Below are 13,012 nucleotides of genomic sequence, written 5' to 3' on the forward strand. Positions count from 1 at the left end.
GAGTGGAGTATTGTAGAGTGAAGTCAAGGAGGGTGGAGTGACATAGTGTAAGTGGAACAAAGTATTATACAGTGAAGTGGTGTAGTGTGTCGTATGATGGAGTGAAGTATTGTAGAGTGGAGCGGCGTGTTGTAAAGTGTAGTGGAGTGTCGAACAGTAGCAAAAAGAACAGATGATGAATGGAATGATGAACAATATCAAACAATCCTCCGCAGTCACAGACCTGGGCCCAAATCCATTGTTTTTTGTTTTTCCATTGTGGACCCAGCCGTAAACAAATCAGTATTGTCCCTGCTCCCCGTGGGAGCAGTCGAGCCAGAACTGCCCTGCAAGGTCCTCCCTGGACTGGAAACAAGCATCCTGAGGTCTGTCTCAGGGGATCACCCCTTATCAGCCAGGCTAGCTGGGCATACCCTTCCCACTTAGGGTGACAATTGCATGAAGGGCAGATGATGGACGGAATACTGAACAATATCAAACATTCACCCTCAGTCACAGATCTGGGCCTAAATCCATTGTTTTTCTTTAACCATGCCACCTACTGCAGCACCACTTTTCTTGTGCCCCTTAGTGCCCCCCTAACGCCACCATGTGTGTGCCATATCTAAGATAGTTAGTGAATCAAGCATCAAAATCTTTGACGCTAGCATGGAGCTTTGCAGGACTAGTGTAAAAAAAATTGACGCTAATCCTGCAAAGCCCATTGAGGCCCTTTGAAAACAATGATGTGCCTTCTTTTAACCCCTGCTCTGAGCAGAAGTTAAAAGTCCTGAAGAAAATGATGCAAAGTAACGTAGGGCAAAGGTTTACAAAGTGGCGCAATGCATGCATGGCACAACTTTGTAACTTTGGTGCGGTGATTTTGGCCTCATTGGGCCACATTAGCTTAAAAAAAAAATCCGCAAATATTGTGCAAGGAGGTGCTAGGGGCTCTTAAATCAGCCCCCGAGTGTTGTACAGTGGAGTGTCATTGACTGGGTTGTCATATAATGGAGTGTGGTGGAGTGAAGTGTCCTCAAGTAGAGTGTTGTAGAATGGCATAAAGTGTAGTAGAGCATAGTCGGATACAGTAGAGTCCAGTGGAGTGGAGTGTTGTAGAGTTCAGTGTTGTTGAGTGTAGTGTCATGCAGTCGAGTATCAGAGAGTCTCTTACAGTGTAGCACTGCACATTGGAGTTACAGTATTTGTGAGAATACTGTGCACGGTAGAGTGGCGAGTTATAGGTAGTGTTGTCTGGTTAGCGGCCTGAAAAGAGTGTGTATCAAGGTTCCCTACTTATAATAATTTGAAGGTGGTGGATAGATTGCAAATTAAAGTTATAGCTATAACTTTACAATTTTTTAAGGTTGTGTAGTTTAAACAGTTTGTATAGGGAAAATAAGTTAAGAATAACAAAGCTTTAATCTTTGTTTTTTTCATTGAATGTATATATATTTCACTTATCTTATTTATACTTACCTGCGTGGTAAAGGGATGCATGGTAATGACAGATATGTGGTAAATGCATGCATTGTAAAAGTGGTGTGGTAAAGGCATGCATGGTAAAAGCATGTGTTGTAACATTGTACAACCCAAATAATTGATTAAAATTGCATTATTTTTCTAAATTGGTGTGGAATTTTTCTTGTGTTTTGTTTTAACTTTATCACTGCGTACTGCATAAACACTTTAAACATTGCCTCTAAGTTAAGTCTGACTGTGTTTTTGTGCCAAGCTACTCAGGGTTGAGCACAGGTTAATTTAGTGACTTTTTGTGATTCATTCCCCAGGGGTTCTGGCTGTTGCTTGACCACGAGTCAAGCAAAAATCAAATTTTTCACAACTGTCTTACCCCCAGGCTACTAGATTTTGTTGAGGAAAGGCTATTACTGATTACTCACAACATACGAATCCCTGAATCAAATTAATCAAATCACAGAGAAAAGCTGTTGTTAAATATCCTCGAGGAGACAACACAAGACCATTCAGAATTTCACAATGATCCATCCTGGTGTCCATTAAGAGCACCACAAATTTCTATCCTATCTCTGTGGGAACAACCTTCCATGTTTTTCCTTTCACTCTTCTGAGGAAGACACTACAAACCAAAGCCAAAGGAGTCAGTGCATGGATCAAACATTTGGTTTATTGTTATCTTTAATCATTCATTTTAAATTACATGTTTCTTTGTCTTCTTAGTTCTACAAAACTTCTACATTCTGCATTCATAGACATGCTCAGAGGGGTTTCTGCATAGTGTCAGCGTAAAACTTCTCTTTTACACCCCCCCCACAAAATTAACTTTAAAAATAAAAACCGCCTTACTTATGTACAGGAATTTGCTATTGCCGTTATCTTATGTACAAATCTCTGTTAATGTTCCCTACAATATATTTTGCTCAGTTCACAAGATGACACAGGTTGGTTGATTGTGGTTTTCAAGCTGTAGAATACTTTCTAGTTATGCTTAAGTGTCCCTCTCCCAATACCAACCATGATGCAATTGCTTGTATTTTCTTCCCACCCTCCAAATTACACTCTAATGATTAAGTGCCACAAGTCTAAGGGCATTTTCAGGAGAAATAAAAGCAGGGCGAGAATAACGCCCCTTCATCAGCTCCTTCACTCTTGTCAACATTCCGGACATTGGGACCTCATCCAAAGGGCATCTTTGCAAGAGGGCACAGGTGTGAGTAGAGGAAAGGGATCAGGGAGGCATAGAAAGAGCTTCCTTGGGTCGAGGCTACCTTATTAGTGCAGAGTAGCACTCTAGTATAGCAGAGACAGGACAAAGGTGAATAGACCATTCTCTTGTAATGTCAAACAGAGGAGAGGCATGCCACAGAGCATGTTTGGAATCAGATCTGTAAAGGTAACAGAACTGAGGAGGAGGCTCACTGCATTAAAGCTAAACCCTTATATTGTTTTAAAGCGGAGGAGTGCTGAAGTAACTTCCTTTTAATGTAAGAAAAGAAAGACGCAAACAGAGAGCTCCCTGAATACAATGAGGCAGAAGAACATGAGACAGTGGCCCTCATTCGGACCTTGGCGGGCGGCGGAGGCCGCCCGCCAAAGTCCCGCCGTCAAAATACCGTACCGCGGTCGCAAGACCGCGGCGGGTATTTTGACTTTTCCCCTGGGCTGGCGGGCGGCCGCCGAAAGGCCGCCCGCCAGCCCAGGGGGAAAACGACCTTCCCACCATGAAGCCGGCTCGTAATCGAGCCGGCGGAGTGGGAAGGTGCGACGGGTGCTACTGCACCCGTCGCGTATTTCACTGTCTGCTATGCAGACAGTGAAATACTAGCGGGCCCTCTTACGGGGGCCCCGCGACACCCCCTACCGCCATCCTGTTCCTGGCGGGCGAACCGCCAGGAACAGGATGGCGGTAGGGGGTGTCAGAATCCCCCAGGGGGATTCAAATGGGCAACGGAAAACCGGCGGGAGACCGCCGGTTTTCCATTTCTGACCGCGGCCAAAGTTCCGCGGTCAGAATGCCCAAGGGAGCACCGCCGGCCTGTCGGCGGTGCTCCCGCCCCCGTTGGCCCTGGCGGTGCAACACCGCCAGGGTCATAATGAGGGCCAGAGTCTACTCTGCAGAACAAGAAACTGAATATAGATCCCTACGAAAGTGTGTGGTATGTGACAGCTGAAACACAGATAAATGATCTACCAGTGGCACAACGCATCATGTACCCACTGAAACAACATTTTGTGACGTTCACCTAACATGTTACTGAGGCTGAAGGTCTCACATACAAGTTCCTTAGAGTGTGTGTCACGTTCAGAGACTTGTGCACTGAAGAAAACGTGAGACCGCACCATTCAAAGACTATGAATGGTGTTAGGTGCAGCATGGCTCCCTTGCAGTGTTAGACAATACAATACAGCAAACTGTATGAGCCCTCACCCATCACTCCCAGAGTCCTGCAGATGTGAAAACTCTCATGTAAACAGGAAAGCCACAATTAGCCTATGAACTGATGGCATTTAAAAGAGGGACATTCAAAGGGACTCACAGGGCAGTTCAATATCAGGCAAAAGTTAATCTAAAATAGGAGAATCTACTGGAAACTAGAACGAAATAAAAAGAGGTGGGAGCTGTCATAAAACGATACAAGCTTCATTGGCTATCCCAACGGTATAAAATATAGGCAACATCCACACTCAACAAATACAACATGTCCAATTCAGCCACGTAAACACATGCAGGAAACTTTATACATTGGCAGAGGCATTGAGTGCAAGCAGAAGCAATAAAACACCCACCTCCAATGCATGACCTAGATAAAGAAGGAATGTATGGCCCAGGATGGTAGGGTCACATCAGACTCTTGCTCTCTGGGGCGATATTGGATCCAGTTCTGGTCTTCCTAAACTATCACAAAACAATCTATTCTAGGGTTTAATAATCCCAGTGCTAATGTCAACATCTAGAATTATAAGCTCTGTATTACATTTCTAAAAAAAGCACATTATTTGAATCATCTCTGGAAAGCTTGATTTGAACCTTCTCTGGCATAGCTAACCAATATCATCCCTAGATATTGGTCAACTGTTGCCGTACTGTGCTGTGGAGTTTCCCATGTCAATGCATGAGTAGCTCATCTACTATGAGTTATTTTTATTGTATTCTGGGATGTATTGTGTCCTTTTATCCCATTATAAAATCAGAACTAAAGTTCAGGTATGCAAAGAATAAACATGGACTGGATGTGCTACTCACGCATGGACCCGTAGCATTTGAGAGCTCTACTATTCAAACACCTGGACATCTTAGCTATGTTCAAATCTCTTGTGGGTTCAGTGAAATATGGAGAAGGGTCAGGAAGAAAACAATGGAGCTCTGTCTCCATGTATGAGAGTTCAGGCTTTGGGCACAGGTCCTACAAGACTTAGGGGCAGTGCAGCGCCACTTTCCTTGCGCCTATTGGCACCCTCCTACCGCCACCATGTGTGCGCCTTATCTAAGGTACGGCCTACCATGGCAGAGCTTAGGGGGTAATAGCATCAGAATTTTTTACGCTATTGATGTGCTGTTCAGGGTTAGCGCCAACCCCGAACAGCATATAGGAGCCTATTGTAAACAATGGTGTGCCCATTTTTAATGCCTGCTCTGAGAAAGCGTTAAAAGTGGTCTAAAAAAATGACACAAAGAAATCTCTTAGATTTCTTTGCACCATTATGTGGCCCCCAAATGACACTATGGCGGCAATAAAGTGGCGCTAGGCCCTCTTAAATCTGGGCCTTAATTCCGACATGCATCTGGATATCATTGCTGGGTAATTTCCTTCCACATCATAATGCACATTTTCCTTCCTCCCAGCCCCATAATTACAGGTTGGGTAACTAGGAGATATTACGGTCTGCAGTATAGGGCAAACATGCTTAATTACAACACAGGTATTTTCTTTGTTGAGAAGACAAAGTAGCTGCAGTGGTCTGTTACATCAGGTATGTTTCTGCTGCCTCAACATTCTTATGTACCTCCTCTGTGCAGCTTTGCAGGAGTTCAGCGAGTGGACGAAGTGTGGCATAGGAAACAGGCAGAGGCAAGAGATGAGGATCTACACAGGTGAACTTAGAATCTGTGGTTAAGATGAAGAACAAGGGAGAGATTCCTTCTATTATGCATTGATCCATCTCGGAGCATGTCTTTTTATGTCCTCCATTCTGCTCCCTTTACAGGCTTAGTCTCTTAACCATAAGGAGGTAGGAGCTCAGAGCAATGCAGGGGATAGGAAAAGTGCTGGGAGATGTATAGGGATGAGCAAAGGAAGCGGTATAGCTTGACAATGGGCAAAGAGACCCTTTTCTCTGCACTCCTACCCTTGGGAAGTCATAGAGATTGGTTTCTTTGCTTCTCCTGTTACTGAATCATTTCAGCCTGATGAGCAAGCCCTCAATGGACATGATGTCCCAACAGCTTTATAAAAAGCTTAACATTTGACCTCTCATGCTTTATGCGTCCTTGTCCGCATCAGGTAAGGAATCTGGGAAAAAAAGTAAAAAAGTGGTAAAGACCTTAATGGTGGTTTATAAACTTAAATTAAGATGGGATAAGGCATTAATCTTTTGACGTGGTCACTGCAGTGTCCTGTCTGTAACTTACCCCAAAGAATATTGAGCATGTTCTAAGTTTGAGCAAGACACAGGGGTTTTAAAAAGAGGCACAGCGCTTTGCCCTTCTGTTTGGGGTTCATTTCACAAACTGTATGACTGAGATGTGGGAAAGAAGTTAGACCGGAAATGGAGGAGACAGGATAAATAAAGATACCAAGGGGCTACCCATGAATTATGTTAGATAGTGTTGTATGGCCATATTTTCATGATACGTAAGTCATCCCAACAGAGAGAACCACAATCTAACAACCCATACGTCTGCTTTTCAAAAGTAGGTCTCCATAGAACCTAGTCCTTTTTCTCAGTGGTCTGATCTGCTCAAGCCACACAGACCTCTGGGAACATAGAGAACTTGCTGAAACATCATCAACAATTTTCAGAAGGTTTGTCTACCACGCTGCAAAGATCTGAAGCATTCAGATCTTCCAGCTAGAACCCTGATGCTTAAAATGCTACAATTTCAACTAAACATAAAAAGGCAAGCAGTGTAGACGGCTGCAGACCCCACCCACATGCAGAAAAGCAATAGCTGCAATGGATGCATGATCAAGGAAATAGGCAGGAAGGAGCTGCAAGAAATGCTAGGAACTGGGTGTCACCATCTCCCACGGATGAGCAGCAGGCCCAGTCAGATGGCAGAGAGCAGGAAACACAGCATAAAAAGACTGGTTCCTTTGCATAAAACATAGCGGTGGTCCATCTCCTTTATGCCCTTTCCTTGATATCCTACTACAAAAAAAACCTTGTGCCTCCTACATGTGGAGCATTCCAATGGCCACCCACTTATCTGCCCATCCCTTCCCCTGGCTTCTCCGCCTCAGTCAACCTGGACATGGGTTGCAACTAGCTGCAGATATGTTGTCAATTAACACATGGCTGTTTTTTCTGTTTTGGATTTTTCATATCATTACTATTATTACTAATATTATCATTATTATTATCATCAATATATTATCAATATTTACGATTATTATTTTCCTACGCAATAGCAGAAAGACATTGCTCCTTAACACAGAGGTCAATCTTTAGAGGCAGCAGTCAATTCCTGCAAGTTCTGTGACTGCTGCTATGTTGTGCTTCCACAGGCACAGGATTAATGCCTGACCTGCCGCCTACCCTGTCTTGCCTTCTCTCCACATATTGCCATACATTACACCCAAAGACTTGTTAGACCAGCTAATGTATTTGAGTGTGTTGTCCATCGGAAGAGATTGTTTTTGCTTGACTCAAAGATGTTGTCCTTGCGTTACGGAATGAAGGAAGAGTAGTGTCATGATTCGCCCTGTAGGCCTCCAACAGCAGAATTTGAAAACACTCAAATCTCAAATGCGCACATAAGGTAATCCTCCCTACTTCACCATCCTGCTGATTCTCCCTCAATGCTGGTTGCTTCTTACTTGACTACATCGACTGATAGATTGTCACCTTCTGCAGCCACTGTCAACTCTCACTATGATTGACTCTTCCTCAAGTAGCCCAGGTAGTTTTTGACAAGACTGTCCTCTTTCATTTGGAAGTCATGTTTGAGGTTTCTTCTACACAAACGACAGAAGTATGTCACGAGATGATTCCTTCTTCCGTCAAAGGAAAATGACGTGTCCACCGCTGCAGCAGCAGATTGGAAGAACATTTCAAGATTAGAGGGCGGATGGAATCTATGTTTTCCTCCTCAACATCCAACTCTATTACAATCAACTGTAGGTTGTGCTGCACAAGGCAAGTAACCCCGTTTAACACCGTCTTTGAGTGATAAATAACATCTTTGACTCTCCACTTCTCTGAGATTTCTCTAGCGGAGTTTGGATGTGCTACAGAGGGCCTCGGAAGGTCAGCTTCACCCTCTCTGTCTGCCGTAAAAACAATTATGCACCCTAAGTCAGACCACTATGACCCCCCACTAACTCCCAGGGTCTGAGGGGTGTCTCTGTGGGGTCCTCAGATCCAGAGGGCCCCCCAACTGTTCTGGAAGGGATAAGCGCCTGCAGTTGTTGGGAGTGGAAGCAGTCACACTGGTGCCAAGAGGTTCAGCCCTTGGAGGGACAGAGGGTGGTGGTGGTGTTGGTGGAGCCACGGACGGTGCTCTTAGCATTTCACTGGTGGGATAAAGGAGCAGGGTTTCCCTGTACAGTCCTTTGTCCCCCTGAAGAGACTCATGTGGCTTCTGCTGGAACTCCTCAAAGCCCTGGCAATTGGAAACCTGGTGAATAAAAGGAAGAGTGTTAAAGTCAAGGGTGTCAGCATTTTTGGCACTGCATGCGAAAGACAAGGAGTAGCAGGTAAGGTAAGAGGAGTGAGCACCAGAAATGACACAGAACGATTAAGGGGTACTTTAAGAATGTGTCACATCTATGGAATTATAAATACCATGAACACTATTGACGTGAAATTAGTCCAGAATGTGGCAACATATGACATCTTAAGGAAGAAAAAACAGTGACTTGGGGAATGGAGCCTGATGTACATGAGGAGTTGTTAAAAAATGGAGACAAAATATACACTTGGGAACAAAGAGTAGATTTAAAGTAATACAACAGATGTAGTAACTGGTTTAGACGTTTGAACAGAAAACAGACAGGAATGAGTGGTGGGCCTCCAGTAGGAGCATGAAGGTTAGTATTTAAGGTGACTGGAAGGATAAACAAATAATTTGTATAAATAATCCCAAGGGGCTGCTCATTGATTTCTAGACTGAGTACATAGAAAAAGTAGAGGGCAGAAAGGATAAGAGCAGAGAATAGCGGCAAGAATCAAATGGTTTGAAAACAAAATAGGTTCACCCTACATTATTTTCCTGGGCCTTTCATGTTACCTGAGAATGGGATGCCAGTCTCTCGGAGTTAATGGATGTGACAGGGAGCACAGGATGCCCTCTTCGCTCCCTTGTGTCATGGTACATGGTACCCTGAGGTGGAGATGTCACGGTGCTGTAGGCTGGGGGGACCAGGGCCATCTGCCTCTGGAGGAGCTGCATGATGGTGTTTACATCAGATGTCATCCGGCTTTCCAACCTGGGCAACAAAAGACAGGTATTGTTAGAAGACCCAAGCGAACACTACAAACAAGTAAGATAGGCTGATATTTTAGCAACAGTGAGTTCTACAACTGCTGCAAGAAAATAAAAAGTATTAGGGTTTAAATTCTACAATTCTATTTTCTACATCATTCAATCTGTTTATTTAGTCATCATTCTGCTTAGACACATAGAAAGCTGCTCACTTAACATATTCTCAACTTGTTGAGATTTCCCAGTATCTTGGATAAAGAAGAGCAGTCAGCTCAGATATTTGGTGTGGAGTCACCCTACAGTTTAGCAGAATACATGGCAGTGGAGAGCAAAAGCAGCCACTCATTCCATCAGCCAATTGTCTCTGCAACATGAAAAGACCTCCCCGCTCCCAGACCCAAAAGCAACAGAACACTAGGAGGTTCCCTGTGCCCTCTTTTATGTTAATTGTACTTTCAACCATTGGTGACCATTTGTATTAACTATATTTTTGAGTGGACATTTGATCATGTTATACATTTCAACCCCTCTCTTCTTTGATGCAAAATCTATCTTTTAAAAATCAATTGGTTCTGTCATTGATTTGAGCTTCCTACTTTGAAGACCAGGTTTGTATTTCATGATTTGCAGTAGAAACTACTTTCTAAAATCATCTTAATATTCAACTAAATGCTATAAAAGGCAGAATTAAAAGTAGTGTACCATAAGATACATTTGGAAACGGATACAAGCATCAAGTGAAGGCAGTGACAAAAACAGTGGAGAGGAATGGGTTTTGCTTGCACAGTTCCACTCTACTGCAAAATAGTCAGTCATCACTGACATGCATGGGATTCATATACATTTGGACCTCATCTCAGGCTACCTGGATTCTACTACGACTGTTCACATTTCTTCTAATGATTAATTTTGCACTTACAGGCAGAAGCCCAAAGTTGTAAAACTAGTCGATAATTGGGCCAAGCTTTAGATAAACTTGGATCCAGAGACAATAACTTGAACCTCCATCTTGAAAGTTCCTTCACTGGTCCTGAGGTAGGCAGATTATGGTTCTCCAGCTGAAATGCATTCACCACACTGTATATAAGCAGGGTTCTTTCTTATTTATTAAGGACTTCACATTAGAGAACTAGTGGCTTGAACAGAATGTTAAAGGTACACAACAGATGGCTTGTGTAAATAAGTCCCTACAACGAAACACAAAATAGGACTGGATTTGTTTACCTGTTTGTAAATATGCCAGCCATTTGAGAGACTGACCTGCTCGTGCTACTGTTTGTTTTTAAGAACTAGATAGCAACATTGTTGTGGATTTTTTAAATAAAAAATGATGTTATATTGAAATAGGGAAGTGCATATTTTACCGCTATCATACAGAGCACTAGTGCCAAGAGCATTCTACCACTCAAGGACAGACCGATCATAAGTAATGACGTAGGCTAGTAGGAATGAAAAACTGAGAGCAAATATAAAGTGACTATATTTGTATTTTGTAAAAAGAACAGATGATGGACGGAATGCTGAACAATGCAAACATTCACCCCCAGTCATAAAGATCTGGGTTTAATCTATCATTTTTTTGCTCACCACGCCACCCCAGTTTGGACCCAGCCATATGCCAATCAGTCTTGACCCTGTTCCTCATGGGAACAGCCCAGCACGAACTGCCAAGCTAGGTCCTCCCTGTACTGGAAACAAGCATCCTAGGACCGGTTTCAGGTTATCACCCTTCATCAGCTAGGCTAGCTTGAATCCAGAGCCACAGTGAGCACGGGACTCACGTCTGGGCATACCCTTCCCACTTGGGGCGATAGATGCAAAAAGAACAGATGATGGATGGAATGCTGAACAATGCAAACATTCACCCCCCAGACACAAAGATCTGGGTTTAATCCATAGTTTTTTTTGCTCACCACGCCACCCCAGTTTGGACCCAGCAATAAGCAAATCAGTCTTGACCCTGTTCCTTATGATAGCAGTCCAGCCCGACCTGCCAAGCCAGGTCCTTCCTGGACTGGAAACAAGCATCCTAGGACCGGTTTCAGGGTATCACTGTACATCAGCTAGGCTAGATTGAATCTATTGGCGAACTGAGCATGGGACCCATGTCTGGGCATACCCTTCCCACTTGGGGTGACAAATGCAAAAAGATGGACGGAATGCTGAACAATGCAAACATTCACCCCCAGTCACAAACATCTGGAATGGCATGGTGAGCAAAAAAAACTGATGGATTAAACCCAGATCTGTGACTGGGGATGAATTTTTGCTTTGGTCTGCATTCCGTCCATCAACTGTTCTTTTTATATTTGTATTTTGACACACAGGAGAGAGAATAAGGCCTTACTGTAACTTAAAGCATTGTTCTCATTTATTCCCCGGTTTGGATCTTTTTCTTTGACACTTTGTGTCTGACTTCATTACAGTTACAAGGCAATCCCTTTGCTTCATACACAAAGGTGTAGTATTGACATCACAGTTAAGTAGGACTTCGAACCATCATTTAGTGGAATATCTAGATGAATACAAGAAATTATAAACTTGAAGATTTAATGAACAGCAGAGCTTGCTGGGCTTCAAGCCTCTTTGACCTATCATTTATAAGTTGGGTTTCCTGCACCTATCATTTATAATAGTTTGATTAAAGATCTGGGAAAAGTACATCACTATTCTACACTTAGAAAGGGCATACATTATCACACTTAGAAAGTGTATAAACATGATCTTATCTTAACTTATATCAGGAGCGGCCTTCTACAGCTTCTCTTTTGTGGCCCTTGGATATGTGTTGGAAATGTCCCCTTTCTGCATTGTCACACCGGATTTTTTTAATCTCTTTGCTGAACTCTATTTTTGCTGGCTAGAGAGCTCTGTGTACCTTCCCTCTGTTAATGAGGGGTAAAGTGTCTGTGCTCCTTCTTGCAAAATGGTAAAAGTGATATACACCAGATTGGTTTATTTAATTTGCCTGTAAGTCCAGATAAGTGTATTTAATTTGCCTGTAAGTCCCTAGTATACAGTACCAAGGTTACCTGGGGACTGTAAATTAAATTCTACCAGTGGACTGCAGCGCTCATTGTGCCACTGCACAAGGCAATTGCACTGAAACTGTATAGCATGTCTACATACCAGCTATCAAAGCATGACTGAGCAGTTTTAAACTGCAAATTCAACCTAACAAAATAATCCTTTTTGACAGGCCTAAACCTTCCTTTTAAACATGTCACCCTTGAGTATGCCTTATGGCCCAGTTGGCAGGGTGCATAGTATTTAAAAGTAGTACATGTAAACGTTTAATTTTAAACATGTCCTTATAGTGATTAGCATATCAAATCTATTTTCACGGTAGCAAGGATTACTGTTCCATAAAAAAACAATGGGCTGCAATATTTAAAGCTAACACTGTATCTCTGGAACAGGACCAGGTAGAAATACAATTTAACAACTCCTTTTAATAGTTTTTAAATCCCAGTACATTAGTGAATATAGATTTGTTCCTAAATAATATGGAAAAGTAACTTCTAGAAATGTATCTTTGCCCTGCCTGAAGTTCCCAATCACAGTGGGCCACATTTTGGTATTACTGTGTTACAACCTATTTGACAGGTCTGCTAGGTTTAAATATAACTTTTGAGGTGCACTTCAAAGGGTATAAGTAGGACACCTGGCCAAGTTATGTGTATCCCACATATGACTGCTGAAAACTCAGCTTTTTATACCAGACTCCTGTCTTGAGGTGATTGGTTTTACTGGGACTGCCTCTAACAGGATCTTGGTGTTAGATGAGGGAGGACAGTTGGATAACCATAGTACACTTACCCTGGACACCCCCTAGTGCCCAAGTTTAGTGTAGCTGAAAACTTCAATCATCTTAAAAATGCCCAAAGTGGGTAGGGGTAGCCCCCAACA

At 42.9% G+C, this 13,012-nt stretch overlaps 1 protein-coding gene across 2 annotated transcripts in view; it reads right to left on the reverse strand.

Moving 5' to 3' along the window:
• Positions 1–6,999: 6,999 nt before the first annotated feature.
• KCNH2 (potassium voltage-gated channel subfamily H member 2) overlaps positions 7,000–13,012 on the reverse strand; it is a 1,485,214-nt gene continuing 1,479,201 nt past the window's right edge. The window contains exons 14-15 of one of the 2 annotated variants that reach the window (XM_069210759.1): positions 8,909–9,107; positions 7,000–8,296 (exon numbers count right to left, since the gene is read on the reverse strand). In XM_069210759.1, coding sequence (XP_069066860.1) covers positions 7,997–8,296; positions 8,909–9,107 — 499 coding nt within the window. In that variant the 3' untranslated portion in view covers positions 7,000–7,996. The remainder of the gene's footprint in view (positions 8,297–8,908; positions 9,108–13,012) is intronic. The other variant, XM_069210762.1, reaches the window with a different exon arrangement.

The sequence above is a fragment of the Pleurodeles waltl genome, chromosome 10, assembly GCF_031143425.1.
Source record: "Pleurodeles waltl isolate 20211129_DDA chromosome 10, aPleWal1.hap1.20221129, whole genome shotgun sequence".
Taxonomy (NCBI): domain Eukaryota; kingdom Metazoa; phylum Chordata; class Amphibia; order Caudata; family Salamandridae; genus Pleurodeles; species Pleurodeles waltl.